General features: G+C 41.8%; 1 protein-coding gene across 4 annotated transcripts in view; it reads right to left on the reverse strand.

The window, feature by feature from the left end:
- Window positions 1-22,425, reverse strand: part of PRKAR1B (protein kinase cAMP-dependent type I regulatory subunit beta) — a 286,647-nt gene that overhangs the window by 24,755 nt on the left and 239,467 nt on the right. For all 4 annotated transcript variants that reach the window (XM_056535925.1, XM_056535923.1, XM_056535921.1 and 1 more), the window contains one exon: window positions 10,743-10,803. In XM_056535925.1, coding sequence (XP_056391900.1) covers window positions 10,743-10,803 — 61 coding nt within the window. The remainder of the gene's footprint in view (window positions 1-10,742; window positions 10,804-22,425) is intronic.

Consider the following 22,425-nt stretch of genomic DNA (forward strand, 5'->3'; position numbering starts at 1 on the left):
TCAAGGGGTGGGAAAATTAGCTTTCGCCTAGGCGGTCAAAAACCCTTGCATCAGCCCTGCATGGGGGTGCCCTCTCAAATCTCCCCAGATAGCAGATTTCTCAGAGCGATAAGTCACCTCTAGAAGAGTCTCGCCACAGCTATCTCTCTACTGTCCATTTAGCATACATGCATGCTTGCCGAGCCAAGCGTTCAAGCGTCTAAGGGGATTGGGTAAGATAGCTGTTGGCTAAAACTATCTTATGTGTATTGCCAGCTTAAGAGTGGCGCCTGCTCTGACAGATTCAAGTCGTTCATCTGGATGGCCACCATGTACTTCTTTTCCCCACAGAAGTCATTGCTGGCTGTGATGATTCTCAGAGCCGATCCTGCAAGATCAGCTGATCGCTACAGAGGCTCTCACAATAAAACAACTTTTTATATGTATTCGGGCATAGCAAAACCAATGCATGTTTGTTAGACTGTTCAAAGTCTGATGAATCAGTAAACAGTGCTGGAAATGTAGAGCTGATAAAGACCCATCACCTGTCATTGCATTAAATATAACATGTAGGGCTGCACAATATATTAATATCGAATCGTGATTTTTGCAAATTGTGATGTGTCACCCCAGGAAAATTTGCGATTACCTGCAGGGAGAAATGTGACAAGGGGGTGTGACATTGGGGGAATGTGATATGGGGGAGATGGGACATGGGGAAAATGTGACATTGGGAGATTGACATGAAAATGTGAAATGGGGGGGACAGAAATTAAATGGGGGGGGGGAAGTGAAATGGGGGCTGGACATGAAATGAAGGGATAGAAGATGGACATGAAATGAGGGGATAGTTGATGGAGATGAAATGAGGGGACAGATGATGGACATGAAATGAGGGGATAGTTGATGGAGATGAAATGAGGGGACAGATGATGGACATGAAATGAGGGGATAGTTGATGGACATGAAATGAGTGGATAGACGATGGACATGAAATGAGGGGATAGTTGATGGAGATGAAATGAGGGGATAGATGATGGACATGAAATGAGGGGATAGACGTTGGACATGAAATGAGGGGACAGATGATGGACATGAAATGAGGGGACAGATGATGGACATGAAATGAGGGGACAGATGATAGACATGAAATGAGGGACAGACGATGGACATGAAATGAGGGATAGACGATGGACATGAAATGAGGGGATAGTTGATGGACATGAAATGAGGGGACAGACGATGGACATGAAATGAGGGGACAGACGATGGACATGAAATGAGGGACAGACGATGGACATGAAATGAGGGATAGACGATGGACATGAAATGAGGGGATAGTTGATGGACATGAAATGAGGGGACAGATGATGGACATGAAATGAGGGGATAGTTGATGGACATGAAATGAGGGGACAGACGATGGACATGAAATGAGGGATAGACGATGGACATGAAATGAGGGATAGACGATGGACATGAAATGAAGGATAGTTGATGGAGATGAAATGAGGGATAGACGATGGACATGAAATGAGGGGATAGTTGATGGACATGAAAAGAGGGGATAGTTGATGGACATGAAATGAGTGGATAGACGATGGACATGAAATGAGGGGATAGACGATGGACATGAAATGAGGGGATAGTTGATGGACATGAAATGAGGGGATAGACGATGGACATGAAATGAGGGGATAGTTGATGGACATGAAATGAGGGGACAGATGATGGACATGAAATGAGGGGACAGATGATGGACATGAAATGAGGGGATAGTTGATGGACATGAAATGAGTGGATAGACGATGGACATGTAATGAGGGGATAGACGATGGACATGAAATGAGGGGATAGTTGATGGACATGAAATGAGGGGATAGACGAAGGACATGAAATAAGGGGATAGTTGATGGACATGAAATGAGTGGATAGACGATGGACATGTAATGAGGGGATAGACGATGGACATGTAATGAGGGGATAGACGAAGGACATGAAATAAGGGGATAGTTGATGGACATGAAATGAGTGGATAGACGATGGACATGTAATGAGGGGACAGACGAAGGACATGAAATAAGGGACAGACGATGGACATGAAATGAGGGGATAGACGATGGACATGAAATGGAGGGTGGGAATGTGAAATTGGGGGAAAGAAATGAAATGGGGGAGATTGGACATGAAATTGGGGGATTTCACCATTCGTTTATTATATCGCAATTGCATATCAAAATCGCAATATTTACCTCTATAATTGCAATTGCACATTTTCTCTTGCAGGCTTAATACCATCTAATGTAAACTTACAGTGTACACATGAGCACATAGCTATACAGATAGGATAAAACAAGTGCATCAACTACAGCAGACAAATTTCTTGCTGTGTTGGACCAGACCCAGAATCAAAAATGCTAAATGTCCTCATAAAAGGAGAAAAAAAAACTTGCATCACTCCATAAATACCACATAAATTCCTTGACTAAACAGCCATATCAAATTGATCAAATATTTATATGGGGTGATAACATTTCTTGATGAACATCCAAACCTTTATTAAAATCATTTAAATAATTGGTCTCCACGAGTCGAATCTAACAAAGAATTCAATGGTTTAGCTCAGTGTTCTCTCCAACCTGCAGCTCCCAGCTTGTTGTATAACTACAGTCTGCAGTTGTCAGGGCATGCTGGTGATTGTGGTTTTGCAACTGCTGGATAGTCAAAGGTTCGAGGGGTTACCCACCATAAGGTGAATTTAGTACACACCTGGCAGGCATTAATGGACATGCTTAGGAAGGATCCGTGCTTGTGTTGGGGTTAAATGGCTATGTTGTGAGATTACAATAATGCTGAGGCTAGCTTTCTCTGAACTGGCTATTTCCTGTTAGAGTTTGTTCCCTTAAACTACAAGTCCCATGATGATTTGTAAGTGTGAGGTCACTTTTAAGCTACCCCACCCACTGAAACACATCTGTGATCCTTTCCATGCAATAGACCAGTGTTTTCTGACCAGGGTGCCTCCAACTGTTGCAAAACTACAATTCTTGCAGAATGATTTCCCTCCCACCCAGCAGTTGTTCTACCCATTGAAGCAAAGACAGGCTCCCTCTGAACACCTAACTTGTGATGTAATGTCTTGGGCCGCACTGCAACCTGATAAAATCTGGGACGGCAGTCATTTTGTATGCTGTTAAAGATAAACACTGGGGCAAAAATCAAAGAAGAATTGTGAGACCAGCATGAAACACAGTTACAGATGGTATATTATGAACTACACTAACTTTACAGCACCTGGAATACCCTTGTAAGCTGCCACAACAAAGAGTTTTTCTACCATTACTCACAGTCATTTAAAAGTTACAAATTCTATAGCGAATCAGTTATATGTGTAAGTGGTACTCTGGAAAAGAAAAAAACATTTAAAATCAACTGGTGCCAGAAAGTTATACAGATTTGTAATTTACTTCTATTTCAAAATCTTAATCCTTCCAGTACTTATCAGTTGATTTATGCTCCAGAGGAAGTTATGTAGTTCTTTCTAGTCTGACCACAGGGCTCTCTGCTGACACCTCTGTCCATGTCAGGAACTGTCCGGAGCAGGAGGGGTTTGCTTTGGGGATTTGCTCATGCTGACACGGACAGAGGTGGCAGTAGAGAGCACTGAGGTCAGACTGGAAAGAACTACACAACTTTCTCTGGAGCATACAGCAGCTGTACAGGAAGCCCATGTAAAAAGACAAGAAGCGCTCCATAGTGCATTAAAAGGGTAATATAACTAGGCCGATATTATCGGATGCGCTTACCCAATAGGTTGTGCAAAGTCAGGCACAACACTGTAAAAGGTATTCCACAATGCAGCCAGTCCCACCACCGCAACGGTGTAGCAAATGTAACAAAAACCTCCAAACTCCACAAGGACTTGAATCGGCGCAGAATGGATGAGGAACAAGAAGATCACTAGACGATTAATTTGGAACAACGCGTTTCGACGCAAGGACAAGCGTCTTTTTCAAGTGAACTTCAAAAAGACGCCTGTCCTGGCGTCGAAACGCGTTGTTCCAAATAAATCGTCTAGTGATCTTCTTGTTCCTCATCCATTCTGCGCCGATTCAAGTCCCTGTGGAGTTTGGAGGTTTTTGTTAAATACAGGAAGCCTTGAGAGTTAAATAGAAGTAATTTACAAATCTGAATAACTTTCTGGCACCAGCAGGTTTAAAAAAAAAAAAATTCTGGAGTTATTTAACAAGTAGTTATACATTCTAATGACTACTTGTTAACTTAGGTGTAGTATGATTCCATTCACGACCAGCTTAGGCCGCTTTCACACTACAGGTATCATCCTGTTTTTTTACTGCCTTTATTTTACAATAACGGATGAAAGAAAGATCAGATGCAATAACTGGTAATAACGGATGATAACTGATGACCATCATCTGTTATTTTTAATGGATTTTTTCTTTAAAAACCTGATGTTGTTTATCCGATATCATTCGTTATTACCAGTTACATCCGTTTTAGTTTTTTATCAGGTTTTTAACCCTTTTTTTGTAAAGCTGTACTAAGCATACTCAGTACAAAAAACGGATGTTAAAAAACCTGACAATACCTGATGAAAACAAATGTTTTATTTTTTTTAACATCCATTCCCATAGACTTCAATGTTAAATTTTAACATCCGGTTTTTCACAATTTTTTTTGCCGGACCAAAAATTAGTGCATGCACCGACTTTTGTGCCAGCAAAAATAACTGACATTAGTAAAAACGGACATGCCTGATGCAAAAGGATGTTCAAAAAATCCCATTGACATGAATGGGATTTTTTACCGGCCGTTATCAGGACTTTTTGCCGGGAGTAATAACAGAGTTTTTTTTACAGGATGATACCTGTAGTGTGAAAGGGGCCGTAAAGGGGTTATCCAGCATAAGGAGATTTTAGTACGTGCCTGGCAGACAGTAATGGACATGCTTAGAAAGGATCTGCGGTTATCTTGGGGCTAAATGGCTATGTTGTGAGATTACCATAACACTGTGGATAGCTGTTTGTGAACTCGTATTTCCTGTTTGACTTTTTTTTTTTTTTTACTACAAAGCCCACAATTCCATTTTCCTCCCTCCCACACATCAGCCACCCCACCTATTGAAACATAAATGAGCTGCATCTATTCAAATCAGTGTGGTTTTCAATCAGGGTGCCTACAGCTTTTGGATTAGTTGCAGATTGATCACTCCGCCCATTGAAGCAGACAGGCTCCCTGTCATCAGCTGACTAGTGAGTCAGGTCTTGGCCGCATAGCAAGCTGGGAAAAATCTGAGACAACAGTCATTTTGTATGCTGTTAAAAATAAATATTGGGGTGAAAGAATTGTGAGAAAACCGTCACACACAGGTACAGACACTATATTATGAACTACACTAACTTTACAGCCCCTGTAGCATAGTCAAATAAAAAAAAATCCTGGAATACCCCTTTAATGGAAGTGTCAAGTCACCACCAGGCTCTATTCTGAAGTAGGATGATTTGTAAAAGCCACACTTATATTACAAATAATTTTTTGATGCATCTTTTTGGTATCTATAATTCTTTTACAGCTGCTAGAATAGCCTCACCCGAAGACACATGCTAAATTATCAGAACCTTATGAGCTTTGTGAGGACCTATTATTTCAACATACACACTCGGATATACTCCACAGACCCCCTATAGCCATTGTGGATGCAAAACTAGAGTGTCATTTTGGAATTTGCTCAGCAGGTATGCATTAGCTTCCACCATATAGTCATCCACCACATAAAAAAGTTATATTACTTAGTATCATTTCTTTTCTTTTGCATGGTTATGGTATGCTTTACGTTTGTATGGTATGCAATGGAATACGTTAGGGCTTTATATTCCGAGCTTATAGGGGTACTCCATTCTCCAGCGTTCGGAAAAATCCCCAGCATCCAGGGGGCGTGGCGACCCTCGAAGCCCGCACCCAGCGTTTGGAACTAAATGTTCAAAACGCTGGGGAGTGGAGTACCCCTTTATGCTCTGAATATAAAGCCGTAACATATGCCATTGCATACCATACAAACGTAAAGCATACCATAACCATGCAAAAGAAAAAAAATATACTAAGTAATATAACTTTTTTATGTGGTGGATGACTATATGGTGGAATTACAAGTTCCCATAGACTTGAATTGAGGGGGCAGGGTGGGGCGTCACGAGGGGGGTGTGGGGACCCACGAAGCCCGCACCCAGCATTTGGGACGAAATGTTCTGAATGCTGGGGAATGGAGTACCCCTTTAAATCTGGAGATTTCATCAGGTGTGCCATGAATAGCCCATAATGTCATGTGAACAGAGCCTAATTTCTAAATAATGTCCAAATAATAATACAATTTAGTGCCCACATAAGTGTCCAAATAAGACTACATTATTTTCAATGTACAGATAAGACCACCATACAATGTCTAACAAGTGCATGGATTAGTGGTGAAGTCTCTGTGCAGGTACAGTCCGTATGAAATGCATATTTACATGCCCCTGGGCTCTTTAGGAAACTGGAGCCCTTAGAAATAGCCCAGTTTGCCACCCCAAAATACCACCCTGGTTTGCACTGCACTCTGACAGTCGTCTGTGCCTGGTTTAGCACATAGTTATATATTGCTATCCCTGAGTACATTCTCCAGGACATTTCCAGTAATGGTTTACTAAACACAGGTGCAATGTCTTCTGAACCAAGGTGGAGACATATTCGGACATATCCAGGATACCACTTATGTCCTGGTATTTGGGGGGGTGTTTAGACAAGTAATAGAAAAGTTTCCAGCAGCAGAACATAATCGTGATTTATTAGCCATTAGTCAAAACATGAAAAAGTATTTTTGTAGAGAGTTTTTGCTTGAACCATTTGAGAAGTTCAAGAATATATTCCTCGAACGATTCATGTCAGCCAGCATGACGGACTCGGGGAAGGAGTGTTTGCTTCTTAGCCAGCACAGGCATTGATGTTTTGTTAAAGGGGCCACGGCTATTTGCTCGGACGTATTCAGTAACATATAACCTAATGTAATCAGTAATGCAAATCCTTTTGCGGAACAATTAGAGGCCTGTGGTAATGGCTGGGGCTGAGCCACTTATCAGGTAGTTGTCTTTGGCTAATGGTGATTGATCAGTGGACAAGGGGGAAGGGGCGCAGAGTCACAGGGGGTAATGACAATGATGGCACTTATTAGACAAAAGGCCCTTACATCGACCGAGATGGCAAAAACATAAGTAATAACAAAAAAAAAAAGTTTTGAAAAATTTTGGAAAATATTATAAAACTTAAAAAATAATGCATTCTGCCTTTAAACCAGAAGATATTTCCATAAAGTGAAAATATTTGATGAAATATGTTAGGGGAAGATGTTTCCAGGAAAAACATATTAATCACAATGTACAGGGCTGAACACATGACTGACTACACGCAGACAGCTTCCCTTTTCACTGTAAGTTTTTTGGCAATTCATGAGAATTTACGACATTTTACTCTTATAACCTAATTATATTTCATAATATTAAGGGGGTTGCTATGTTTCTTCATCTGCCAAGATGCAAATGAAAATTAGGCTTCCATTTCAAGAAGCCCCTATGGAAAAACAAAGGAAATAGACGTATCTATGTTTAAAGAGGTCCTGATGGCTCTCCAAATACTTGTCATTCACATAAATTACCATTTTGGAACATCTTTATGTCATTCCTCTGTTATTCCTCCTGGAACTGGGTGTTACTATTCCTCTTGCCAAAGGGGTGTGTCTTGAACACATCCTGACATGGTCCAGTAGGTTTTCACAGTCTTATGCTGTGTAGGCATACACTCTACTGACAAAGGTAATGGTAAAGTCCCATTACCAACTCCAAGAAGAGTCATTTAGGAATGGCAAGGTTTCAAGGAAAATATAATCCAGGCAAGGAATACAAATGTTTGTTATAACAGACCTGTCCGGAAAACCCTTATAAAATATGACCTGTGATCAGTATGTCATTTTGTAGCCTGGGTGCTCCTGATTTCAATACTGTTTTTTTCCTATGTTGCCACACACCGGTCTAGATGTGTAGATTTTACTATCTGGTTGACTATCTGCACTTTACCCTGAATAGTCAAGTGGGCAGGGACTCTATGTCAAAAAGGGGTGTAACCCTTAATAACACAACTTCAGACTCATATTCACCCCCTTAGTCTGAATCACACACACACACCCTGAGCCTGATTCATACCCCCTAGGACCCATACTAGCCACTTTAGCCTGATTCATGCCCCCACAGCCTTATATTCAAATACCCCAACCCCCCAGAGCCTGATTCACACCTCCTCAGCCTCACATTCACCACTCAAGCCTGATTCATGCCCCTTTAGCCCTATAGTCACAACAGTAATTACTGCACGTGTTTTGCTGCAATCACTGTAATTGCAGCGATTATGCAAATTATGTGAATCATGATAAAATGCGCATTTGTAGTCATTCACACCAAAAACACATGCAGTAATTAGCTGTGGTACTGCTTATTAGCCGCAGTGTGTGAACGAGCTCTAAAACAGGAATACATTTTGAATGGATCATGTACTTGTTAGTTCAGTTCTGCCCTCGTATCTTCCCTACTCCAGTATTAGGAGATAGGAATGCCTATAACCAATATTTCAATATCAATTGTGTTCAGCATAACCTGACCTCGAAAACAAGGAACTGTCTTAAAAGAAGCTATATTAATCTATATATTAGGTTATTCATCAAGCTTTCCTAGACTCTTGAATGACAATTCTAACTAAAACAGGGCACAGATCTATGAATTTATAAGCAGACTTGGTGTTCAGCAGTCTCAGAAAGCTGGGTGACAACCCCTGGGACCTGTAAGGGTATGCTACCACTGCGTAGACACATGAATGTAGCTAATAATCGCCCCGTGTCTACTAAACGCATTTGCAAGGAATATGCTTCAAATAAGGACCATGGAAAATTCATAGTGTGAATTGCAGTACACAATTTTTTAAAGCACGTATTTAAAGGGGTACTCTGGTGGCAAAAATTATTTTCAAATCAACTGGGGCCAGTATGCTGTATGCTCCAATGGAAGTTGTGTAGTTCTTTCCAGTCTGACCACAGGGATCTCTGCTGACACCTCTGTCCATGTCAGGAACTGTCCAGAGTAGGAGCAAATTCCCATAGCAAACCTCTCCTGCTCTAGACAGTTCCTGACATGGACAGAGGTGGCGGCAGAGAGCACTGTGGTCAGACTGGAAAGAACTACACAACTACCTTTGAAGCATACACATTTGTATACATTTCTGGCATTGGTTGATTTGAATTTTTTTTTTCTTTTCCAGAGTACCCTCTTAAGAATTTACACATATAACTGATTCAGTATAGAATTTCTCTGCTGACACCTCTGTCCATGTCAGGAACTGTTCAGAGCAGGAGAGGTTTACTATAAGGATTTTATTCTACTCTGGACAGTTCCTGACAAGGATAGAGGTGGCAGCAGAGAGGATTGTGGTCAGATTGGAAAGAACTACACAACTTCCTCTTGAGCATACAGCAGCTGATAAGTACTGGAAGGATTAAGATTTTTAAATAGAAGTAATTTACAAATATGTTTAACTTTCTGGCACCAGTTGATTTGAAAACATTTGTTTTCCACTTGTTTTTCACCTAAGCGCTGAAAATGATAAAAATAAAAAATAAAAATTATAGAACAGTAGAAACATAGGGAAAGAGTTGCTTAGTTGCCCATAGCAACCAATCAGATTGCTTCTTTAATTTAAAAAAAATAAAAAAAGGCCTCTGAAAAATGAAAGAAGTAATCTGATTGGTTGCTATGGGTAACTGGTCAACTTTTCCTCTGGACAGGTTTTAATAAATCTCCCCCATAGTCTTATGATGGCTATGTTATTACAATAATGACAATAATAATAATGATCATAATAATAATAATAGTAACATCTATAACAATATAATAATAATGATAATAATAATAATAACAATAATAATGATAACATATATATATATATATAACAATAATAGTAACATCTATAACAATATAATAATAATAATAATAATGATAATAATAACATATATATATATATATATATATAACAATATAATAATAATTATTATTATTTTTGTTGTTATTATTATTCTTTTATGCAGAATAATTAAAATCACCATATATTCATTTTCTACTAATAACATGCTATATATTTAAACAATAGTTATGTTACATTTATAAATAAAAAATTACTAATAAAAAAATTAATTAAAATAATAAATGATATAAATAATATAAACAATGTAAGAGGAAAATCTCCTGATAAAGTACAGTATGGCGGATTATGTCCCCTCCTACTTTAAAGACTCAGAATTTTGACTCCGGCTCCTCACACATGTAAAATCATTTAGGTTTGGTGCATGAGATCAGATAGCTACTAGGAAAACCCTCAAAAACAGATGTGCGCTTACACCAACCAATAAAATTATTAGCGTGCAGGACCCCCATGCCAGTTTATGTGGCTGCTGTGTGGTCTCTTGTAACTGAGCTTTATGTGTTCCTACAGCAGTGTTTCCCAACCAGGGTGTCTCCAGCTGTTGCAAAACTACAACTCCCAGCATGCCCGGACAGCCAAAGGCTGATGAGAGTTGTAGTTTTGCAACAGCTGAAGGCACCCTGGTTGGGAAACACTGTCCTAGAGCCTGAAAGTGATTTGTGCAGAAGGTGAACTCAGCGATGACTACTGACCCAAAATGGAGACTTTGCTCAGGAATTCTTCATACATCTTCCGCTTCCTCAGGGTGCTGCCCTGTGATAAAGAATAGAGGGAAAAGACATTACAAGAGCCACTCTAGTACAATAATATTGACACATTAGAGGTCGGGAAAACAGAGCTGATTTATATTAAAAACAGTGCCACAGTCAGGTTGTGTTTGGTATTGCAGCTCAGTTCCATTGAAGTGTATGGAGCCAAGTTGTAATTCCACACACGACTTGAGAACAGGCGTGGTGCTGTTTTTGGAAGAAATCAGCTCTGTTTTTCTATTCCTGGATAAGGCCTTTAAATAGTTAAAAAGGTGGAGGGAAAAAAAAGATACAGGTCCATCAATTTTAGCCAAGTAGTATAGTAATATAACAATAAAGTAAAGTATGGGTATGTTCACGCTACAGAATCTCCGTGCGGAATTCTGATCAGGAATTCTGTCCGGAGATTCAGTCTGAACGGCTGCCGCCACAATCCTTTGGCACTGGGACTGTGCAGACATGCTCTGTCACTATTGACGGCCATGCAGTCCGCACATAATTCCGCCAAAAGAATAGAACATGTTCATTCTTTCCACGGATCAATTTCAGTGGTGAAATTTTCCGCCATTAAAATTCCGCAGTTTTAATGGGTCAGTGGAAGCCCCATTCACACCAATGTTAAGGTTCATACAGAGGAATTTGTGAATATTCTGTAGTGTAGGTTGCCCCCTAGCAAAATGAAGTGCATGCCATATGTCAAAGTTTATTTTCGTGTTTTGAACCTATGTAAATAAGGCAGCGGTGGTTCCATTTGAAGCCTCCCATGCAGATCTTGCCAAAATGACAGATAAAATATCGCAAATTTCACCATTAATATCAATGTGGTTCATCATGTACCGTTCGTGTGAGGCATGTAAAGGATTCGACCCCACCGGTATTTTCATCTCATCCTATGATAGAGCAGCCCAAAAGAAATTATGATGCAAATGTAAACAGGGCCTAAAATAGTAATAAAATTTGGCAAATTTAATAAAGACGTGTACCATTTTTGACCAGCTTAAAGTGTACCTGTCGTCAACAAAAACTTTTTATATAATGTAGATAATACCATTTTATGTATATTTGTAATATACATTGGTTAATAAATGTGTATATTTTTGTCCCTGCAGCTATTGCCTGTGTGTCTCTATGAGGGGTCCAAATACCGGAAGTGATGGTGGAGAAGCAGGACTCTGTACACTGAGGACAAGCAGGGCTCTGTACACTGAGGACAAGCAGGGCTCTGTACACGGAGGACAAGCAGGGCTCTGTACACGGAGGACAAGCAGGGCTCTTTAAACGGAGGACAAGCAGAGCTCTGTACACTGAGGACAAGCAGAGCTCTGTACACTGAGGACAAGCAGGGCTCTGTACACTGAGGACAAGCAGGGCTCTGTACACTGAGGACAAGCAGGGCTCTGTACATTGAGGACAAGCAGCGCTCTGTACATTGAGGACAAGCAGGGCTCTGTACATTGAGGACAAGCGGGGGTCTGTGCACTGAGGACAAGCAGGGCTCTGTACACTGAAGACAAGCGGGGGTCTGTGCACTCAGGACAAGCGGGGCTCAGTGCAGTGAGGACAAGCAGGGCTCTCTGCACTGAGGTAAAGCAGGGCTCTGTGAACTGAAGACAAGCAGGGCTCTGCACACTAAGGACAAGCAGTGCCCTGTACACTGAGGACAAGCAGGGCTCTGTACACTGAGGACAAGCAGGGATCTGTACACTGAGGAAAAGCAGGGCTCTGTACACTGAGGACAAGCAGAGCTCTGCACACTGAGGACAAGCTGGGCTCTATACACTGAGGACAAGCGGGGCTCTGTACACTGAGGACAAGCAGGGCTCAGTGCAGTGAGGACAAGCAGGGCTCTGTACACTGAGGACAAGCAGGGCTCTGTACACTGAGGACAAGCAGGGCTCTGTACTCTGAGGACAAGCAGGGCTCTGTACACTGGGGACAAGCAGGGCTCTGTACAATGAGGACAAGCAGGGCTATTTACACTGAGGACAAGCAGGGCTCTGTGTATTGAGGACAAGCAGGGCTCTGTACACTGAGGACAAGCAGGGCACTGTACACTGAGGACAAGCAGGGCACTGTACACTGAGGACAAGCAGGGCTCTGTACACTGAGGACAAGTAGTGCTTTGTGCAGTGAGGACAAGCAGGGCTCTGTGCACTGAAGCTCCTGGATTTTAAATGATCCTCATGTGTGAGCTCGTAGCAAGTCACAGGGCCTCAGTGCACAGAGCCCTGCTTGTCCTCCCTGCACAGAGCCCTACTTGTCCTCAGTGTACAGAGCCCTGCTTGTCCTCATTGTACAGAGCCCTGCTTGTCCTCAGTGTACAGAGCCCTGCTTGTCCTCATTGTACAGAGCCCTGCTTGTCCCCAGTGTACTGAGCCCTGCTTGTCCTCAGAGTGCAGAGCCCTGCTTGTCCTCAGTGTATAGAGACCTGCTTGTCCTCAATGTACAGAGCACTGCTTGCCCTTAGTGTACAGAGCCCTGTCTTTTCTCAGTGTACAGAGCCCTGCTTGTCCTCAGTGTACAGCGCCCTGCTTGTCCTCAGTGTACAGAGTCCTGCTTATCCTCAGTGTACAGAGCTCTGCTTGTCCTCACTTCCTGTATTTGAACTTCTCATAGAGACACACAGGCACAGACAGCATTATTTTCACCCAAAAATATACAAATTTTTTTAACCAATGTATACTACAAATATACATATAATGTTATTATCTACATTATATAAAACATTTTTGTTGATGACAGGTACACTTTAAGATATGTGTTTGATCTACCTGGCATTTGAACTATATTTATTATGCCACGTGTGCCACTTTGATATATTTGGCGTAAGTAAACCCATGTTCACCGATCCCAAAATTGATGCATCTCACGACTAATGCTGGCACACCATGGAATCTGCACCAGGCTCTTTCCAAGTGCGCTGCGCCTTGTACTGTATGTCCTAACCATAAACCTGCTAAAGGGTTAAAACAACGCAAGGAAGAAAAGTGTCAAGAAATGTTAGTCAAAAAATTATACTTCATGCGACTCTGAGGCTAGGATTCCACTGAGGTTTTTTCCCACTAGCAAAAATGCCAGGAAAAACTGTCACAGCTTTTTCCTGAGTTTTGGCAGTTTTTCTGGTGTTTTTCCTGGTGTGTGGAAACAGTCAAATTTGTCCCCTGTGGCAGTTTTTCACTGCCTTCAGGTACCACTCTGTGAGCGCCCGGTCCAGGTACCACTCTGTGAGGAGTGATGTATAGCATCAATATTCACCTCCCCTGGCCGTATAGTATACAGGGGTGCATAGTGTACCCGTGTGTACTATACAGGAGTGGGGAATCCTGTCACCAGACTGACAAGACTCCCTGCTCTTATAGCCCCTTTGTGCGTTATATAGAATATACAGCTATCTATAGATAGCTGTATATACTGTATACAGAAGAGAAGATCCCCTTACCTCCCTCGCTCCCTGTCCCTGCCAAGTCTGTGTAGCTCTGCCCCTAGTGATGACATCATTAGGGGTGGAGTTACAGATGAGGCTCTGTTCACGTTGTACGTTTTGTAAAATGTGAACAGACCACTCTGGCAGTGTCTTCCCAGACAGGGAGACTCCAGCTATTGCTAAACTACAACTCCCAGCATGCCCAGACAGCCAAAGGCTGTTTGGGCATGCTGGGAGTTGTAGTTTTGCAACAATTGGAGGCTCTCTGTTTGGGAAGACTTTGCATTATGGGCACTCTCCCCAGCGGAGGGCGCCAAAAATGTCCTAACCCATTTTTTGTGTTTCTTTTTTCCTCTTGTTTCAGATCCGTGTATGCAGAGGACTACGACAGATTCGGAGAACTACTGCGGATGAACTGGATTTTTTTCCTTTTAATAAAATAGCTAACGAGGGCTGTGGGGAATGTTTTTTAGGGTACAATCACATAAGTGGACCCACAGCGTATTTTACGTTGCAGATCTGCCGCTGAAGGACCGCTGCATGGTGGCTTTACATGTGCCTGCTCAAAGCGGCAATACGCCGCTAAGAGCAGACACACTGCTATGTGCGAGTTGGCGCGCATGCGCAGTGTACTCGCACACATCGCGGCCGCTCCCCCTGCTCCATGAGCTAGGCCGAGACCTGCCGCGAATAAACTGTGCATGCGCATTGCGACTCGCACATAGCAGTGTGTCTGCTCATAGTGGCGTATTGCTGCTCCGAGCAGGCACATGTAAAGCCACCATACAGGGGTCCTTCAGTGGCGGATCTGCAGAGTAAAATGCGCTGTGGATCCTCTCGTGTGAACGCACCCTTAAAATAAAATAATTTTTCCAATGTGTCGTGTTTTTTTTTTAAATAGAATTTTCAGGCTTAGTAGTGGAAGCAGTCTTATTGACGGAATCCATTACTAAACCGGGGCTTAGAGTTAGCCCTAAAAACAGCTAGCGCTAACCCCCAATTATTACCCCGGTACTCACCGCCACAGGGGTGCCAGGAAAAGCCAATACGCACAGGCCCAGACCATCAAAAATGGTGCTCTTGGGTCTAGTCGGTAATGCGTTATTTAGGCTGGGGATTGGCAGTAACAATGGTTTTAGCCTACCCTGGTAACGTCAGGCTGTTGCTGCTTGGTTGGTATCTGGGTGAGAATAAAAATACAGGAACCCTATGCGTTTTTTTAAATTTATTTATGAGGGGAAAAAAACGCATAGGGTTCCCCGTATTTTTATTCACAGCCAGATCACAACCAAGCAGCAACAGTCTGACGTTACCAGGGTGGGTGAGGACCATTGTTACTGGCCCTCCTCAGAATAAGTACTGTCAGCCTGTTACCACCTAGGCCCAGGAGCACCATTTTTTAAGCTCCGGGCCTGTTGATACCGGCTCTTCCCAGTACCCCTGTGGCGGTGGGTAGCGGGGTAATAATTGGGGGTTAGCGCTAGCTGTTTTTGGGGCTAACGCCAGACCGTGGCTTAGTAATGGATTCCGTCAATAAGACGGCTTCCACTACTAAGCCTGAAAATTCAATTTAAAAAAAACACGACACATTGGAAAAAATATTTTATTTTAAAAAACACTCCACCACAGTCCTCGTTAGCCATTTTATCAAAAGAAAAAAAATCCAGTTCATTCGCAGTAGTCCTCTGAATCCGCCGTAATCCTCTGCATATACGGATCTGAAACGAGAAAGAAAAAAATACAAAAAAATTTGGTTAGGACATTTTTTGGCACTCTCCACTGGGGAGAGCGCCCATATCGCAATGTCTTCCCAAACAGGGAGCCTCCAATTGTTGCAAAACTACAACTCCCAGCATGCCCAGACAGCCTTTGGCTGTCTGGGCATGCTAGGAGTTGTAGTTTAGCAACAGCTGGAGTTTCCCTGTCTGGCTTACCAGCCTGGCTCCCGTCTGTAGCTCTGCCCCTAATTACATCATCACTAGGGGCGGAGCTACATGGACCCAGCCGGTACTGGAGGGAAGTAAGGGGACTTCTTCGTCTTCTGTATACACTATATCAACAGAAAGCTGTATTTATTGTATACCACCCAAAGGGTTAACCTACACTGTCCAGCAGTGTAAGTTAACTCTTTCCTTGCCAGGCTGGCACATAGCGCACAGCTCAGCAAGGGGTTAAGTGAGTCAGCAATGTGTATACTGCATACACATTGCAGGCTCACTGTAAGATCTTGCTTGGCAGTAGATATAGGACATATAGCTACTGCTCAGCATCAGCTGTTCTCCCGCCTCTGTAGCCGTGAGCACAGCTGTGTCCCGAAATTCACATCAGGACGATCGCAACAGGTGTCAGGACTTCCCTTACTGCAGGTACTACTGCTCCCAACATGGAGCACTCCATGCTGGGAGCTATAATATCTGTACTAATAGACATATGGCCCGGGTGTCACTTCTGACACCCATTGCGATCTGTCTATTAATGCAGGTACTACAGCTCCCAACATGGAGCAGAGTGTGTACATGTAGTTAATGTCAGATCACAGCGGGCGTCACTCCTGACACCCGCTGCGATCCTCTGGTATAAGCTATAGAAGCGGGCGGCAGCCGCACTTGTCTGGTCCCCTGCCTACACTATACTCCGCTGTAATGTGAGGTTATCTTCACATCACAGATTCGTATATGCCACGGAGAGCTGTGAGTGGCCAACACTAACACTATCCGTCCAATCCCAGCTCACAGTGGGAAATATGAATCTATGAAGTGAAGAGAACTTCACAGCGGAGTATAGTGCGTGCAGGGGACCAGACAAGTGTGGCTGCCGCCCGCTTCTATAGCTTATACCAGAGGATTGCAGCTTCTGACACCCGCTGCGATCTGTCTATTAGTACAGGTACTACTATTCCCATCATGGAAAAGTCTGTCCTACATTAAAAAAATATATGTATAAATAAAAGTTTAAAAAGTTTAAAAAAACACACATTTTATTAAACACATAATTAAAATACATTACTAATAAAAAATTTTACAAAATAAATTGTAAAAAATATATTATTTTTATAATTAAATGGACATTTTCTAAATTTTTTATATTGCTGGTTAGATTTAAATTTCTCTGCCCACCCACATAAATTGATCCCTGTTTAAAAATGTATACAAAATTTGTTGCAAAAAAATATAAATTTCGTTAAATACAATTTTTTCCATCACTACTGTATATTTTTTTTATTTCTTTTTTAATGGTACCCTACGAAATTTAACAAAAAAAAGGTATCTCCATCACTTTTTTGGATAGCTAAAAAAAGAATAAAAACCGCCTGCAAAAAAGCCAAAGTTAAACCCAACATGGCGTTTTTTCACTCCCATAGACTTCTATGGGAGGAAAACGCCAAGATTTTCCACAAAAAAACCCCCGCCATACTCTGAATTTAAGAACATTTTTGAAAACCAGCCTCTGAGCCCAAAAAAGCTGAAAAACGCCCAAAGGATTAAAACAACGCCAAAATGAAAAACACCAAGTGGATCTGGCATCTTGCAGTTCACTATTGACTTGGGCAAAATGGGCATTTTTATGTGCGTTTTTGCATGAAAAACCTCAGTAGAATTCTAGCCTGAAGATCTGACATTTTTGCCACCAACCTGCTGCGTGTGGATAAACTCTTAATGGCCCAGATTTACTTAAAGGGTTTATCCAGGAATTGAAAAACAGACCTAACAAACCTAATTTATTTCAAAGACCGCTCCCTTTCTGTCTCCACTTTGGGTGTGGTATTACAACTTGACTCCATTCACTTCAAAGGAACTGAGCTGTACAACCACACCCAACCTGGAGACAGACAGGGAGATTTATCAAGTGTTTCCGTTCATTTTTTCCAGATTTTCTGACACCGAAAAAGCAGCTTAGAAGCCCTGCTCAGATATCCAGGCAGACACTCTGAAGGCTGCAGGTGCTGGCCCAATAGGAAATGTGCTGTCTCCTTGGTGCAGCAAAATCCCATAGAAAAGAATGGAAGTTTGCTGCAATGTAATTTCTGAGCTGAAGTTTTCCTCCAAATTCCGCCATGTGAACACAGCCAAAATAGAGCATGTCCTTTGCCATTTTATATATATCCCAAGATATTTGTTAAGGGACTTCTTACAGTTTTGTCTTATAATGGTGCAACAGAATGCAAAAACCAACTAAATACACTAAACAACACTCAGACAGTTCGTAAATCTGACAGAATGTAAAAGCAAACTCCAAATACATGGGGATAGCGAAAACCTGACTGGTATGTCCCATGTTCTATACATTTCCAAAAATAATTTACTGAAATATTGGACACCATTATAAGTAATAATAAAGCCCACCAGTAAGTAAGTATCTATCAAGTCTACCAATCAATTTTGGCACAGAACAGTCGCAATTAAGTAGCGTGCTATTCTTGTATGCAGCTATGTTCACACAGCGGAATATTTGCAGACTGTCTGCCCGGATTCTGACGAAAGTATTAACATGTCAATTTTGCTGCTGGCCGAAATAAGGATTTCTGCAGCAGATGTTTCTGCTGTGGAAATTCCACTGTGTGCACTGTGCAGCAGAATCCAATTGAAAACAATGGAATTTCCAAGTCAAATTTTTCCGCCAGAATTTCCACAGAAATTCCTTATTTGAGAATTTTCTATCCTCTCACCAATTTTAAAAAGTGGTGAAAAAGGGGGCAGGGTTACAGGGAGGGGCATAACCAAGATCTTTTCAACATATTTTGCATTTCTTAAATTGCCCATACACCTTCGATAGCTGGCTCCCCTGTTCAGCCCATACACATGAACATCCGGCCATATTCTCAATAGGCAGAGGAGAGTTAGGCCTCTACTAGGCACCTCTGGTGACAGCTTAGTTCCCTAAAAGAAAAAGGTTATAAATCCAACACCAGATCTTTCTCTACCCTGACATCATCTGTTGGGAAGTCAGGAACCCAATATACATTATACAACTGGCTGCTCTGGCTGAAATAAGGGGGGGTCGGACAACTTTTCAATAATCCTCTTTAAGAAAGAAAATTGGCCAAATTATGACATAGACCTAGACCTGCACATAGGAGGTGAAGATTTTTCTGTCTTTATGGATGCAAAGATGTACCGAATTTATTAAGAGGAGTGCACATCGTAAATGATTTGGTGCAAGGTACCTTGATTTAAGACTGATATATAAAAAATTGAAGGCTTGATAAATCTCCTCCATAGTTTTCTTCTTCATGCCTACTGCATCCTATCTGTGCCAGTGTTCATACATGTGCCCCACAGATGTCAGAAGACAACAAATAAGCCCAAGACTGACGGATATATAACACAGTCCATCAAGGCTTCATATCATCTATGTGTTATAGAATGGAGACAAGCAAAGTTCATTTGGACAAAAAATGGTGATACTCCCCACTGTTGTCTTGACATAGGAGGCAAGTGACCCGACTATAAATAGGGCAGGAATGCTTTTAGATTTTAAGAGGCTTAGGACAACTGGATCTCTCAAGACCCCCCGTACTAAGCCTCTTAAAAGTCCTTCGGGGCACAAAAAAAGCTTCTATGTATCAATGCAGATTTGGAGAGCTGAATAAATCTGTGAAGAAGGTGACCCTCACGTGAAACAAAACAATGGAAAGATGCATTAGGTGGTAGGAAAACCAAAGAACTCAATACTCAGAAGGGTAATGGGAATGGCAAATAATTATAAGGACAATCACCGGCTATTAGAATTGTCTACACTTTAAAATAAAAATAAAAACAATGTAGAATTGGAAGTCATAATGTTTTGCCTTATTTAGTTTTAGGAAATGACTGATACTAGTCATAGATAGATCATACTGGCCTGTGTTCCTTCGTTAGATACAGCAGGTAGTATAAGTAATAAAACAGAAGACTCTTTGCCATGCTCAACTACAGTGCAGGCCAGATTGTTTGTGAGGCCCTTCACCTTAACCGCACATCCACTATTAACACAGGGGTTGTGCTTCTGACCAATGATTTTTTTGTTCGGTCAAAATTTTGTGATCAGTTGACAAACTAGGGTTTCCTCCTTTGGTGGCTGATCGCTGAGCCTATTACACAGAGGAATATCAGCCTATTCCCCCAAGAATCAATAGCGCCTTAAGAATCCACTGGGGTCCTGGCAGTCAGACCTCCATAATTGGTAAGATATTTTTTAGCAACAGGTCATCACTTACTATGCTGAGACCCCTTTAAAGAGATTGTCCAGCATGTGCCAGATGGTCTAAGGGTCCTAATGTGTTAAGACCCTTTTATATGGGTCGATTATAGGGCAAATGAATGTCCCTAGAAACGCTTGTTCCCAATAAATGGCCCGTGTATTGGGGCAAAAGATTAACCGACAAACAAGCAAACTTGTTCATCGGCTCATTGGATCTTGTGTGCGGCCATTTAAATTATTATCGCCCTCACATGGCGCTGTGTAAACACGGGATGTGCAGCCAATAATGATGCATTGGAATGGACGCACAAGCGATTGTTTGTGTGGCCCAGCCATGCTATTATTTGAGCCTTGTAAAGACTCAGCAAAAAAGTGAGGATCTCGGCATTCATTGTTTATAGGGATCAGCGAATCGAATCTGACGAATCTGAATTTGTTACAAATTTCATTTAAAAAATTTGATCCGTAACGAATCTGAATATCGCTGCGATTCGATAAAACAAATTGCTTTAATAAACACCATTTATTGTGGTCCAGGCTCCAGGGCATCTAAAATGGCAGCTCCACATGTGAGGACATGGGGCAAGGAACTCTGGGAAGGTGGGAAGACGGGATCACCCTGAATCATATGCAGCATGTAGCCTATCAGCAGCCAGCCCGCCCTGTGATGTCACAACCATATATTATCAGCAGCCATTGCTGCAGCCAGCCATTTCAGCGTTTTATTACAGAGAGAGCAGTGTGTGTTGCACAGAAAAACAGCTTTACAGCAGCAATTAACCACAAGCCCAAATCACTGCAGAAAAGCAATGACAGGGAAAAGAGAGCGAGAGAGAGAAAGTACACTTTTGGGTGTACTACACAGCGACTCTGTACTGCTGCATTGGGGTGTACAACAACTCTAAAGCTAATAGGGGCCAGTTAAGGTGAGCAGTGCACTAAAAGCTATAGTCACCTACTTTTAGTGCCTAATACAGGTTGCATGGCAGAGCTTATTGTCCTCTCATAAGTGTAACCTGTGCGTACATAGGTGGTGTATGATTTTTTTTCCTGTCAAACTAATTTTGGCCTAGTTACTGTGAAAGTCCTGCCAAACCTACACAATTGTTTTTGTAGCCTAATACAGTTTGAAGCAAAGCGTATTGTCCTCCTCTCATATGTGTAAACTGTATGTACACCTATGTGGTGTACTATTTTTTTCTCTGTTAAACTAATTTGGGCCTAGTTACTGTGAAAGGCCAGACAAAGTTACACACTTGTTTTTGTAGCCTAATACAGTTTGTAGTGGAGCGTATTGTCCTCCTCTCATAAGTGTATATGCTGCTAGTTTTTTTTAAACTGGAAACTGACCCACAATGCAGACTGTAAAAAGTCACAGCATGTCAATTTCTTCAGTTTTTTTCAATGGATTTCATCCCTTTGGGTACGTTCACATGGGCAGATTTATTTGCGGGTTTCCCGCTGCGTATTTGAAAGGGGGCGGGATCTGCTCGGCTGTCCACGGCAGATTTTCCGCTGTGGAAAATCCGCCGCAGATCCTACTAACTTCAATGGGGCATGCGGCTGATTTTTCGCAGGGGAAAATCTGATGTCGGACAACCGCAAAGAACCTGCCCCCTTTCAAATACACAGTGGGAAACCCGCAAATAAATCCGCCCGTGTGAACGTACTCTTTAAGTGTAGAGGTAAAATCTGCACAAGTTTGAAATGATAGAGACTCGGAGGACGGAAACATCTTTGCAAAAATAAAGTTCATTGTGCCATGATGCATATATATTTACACGTACAGTAATTACACGTACAGTATCCTGTGTATATTTGATGAGCAGGATTTTATGCTGCAGATTTCAATGTAAACTAAATGACTGAACACAACTTCAAGTCTGCAGATCAATAAATAAATCTGTATGTATAATGTAGAATTAGAGCAGCTCTGCCATATCCACTATATCTCAGACACTAAGTACAGGGATATATAGGTGTCTATGATTTTAATTTAGTATCTGCATCTGCAAGTTGTTG

This window comes from Hyla sarda, chromosome 8 (assembly GCF_029499605.1).
Source record: "Hyla sarda isolate aHylSar1 chromosome 8, aHylSar1.hap1, whole genome shotgun sequence".
Classification (NCBI taxonomy): Eukaryota; Metazoa; Chordata; class Amphibia; order Anura; family Hylidae; genus Hyla; species Hyla sarda.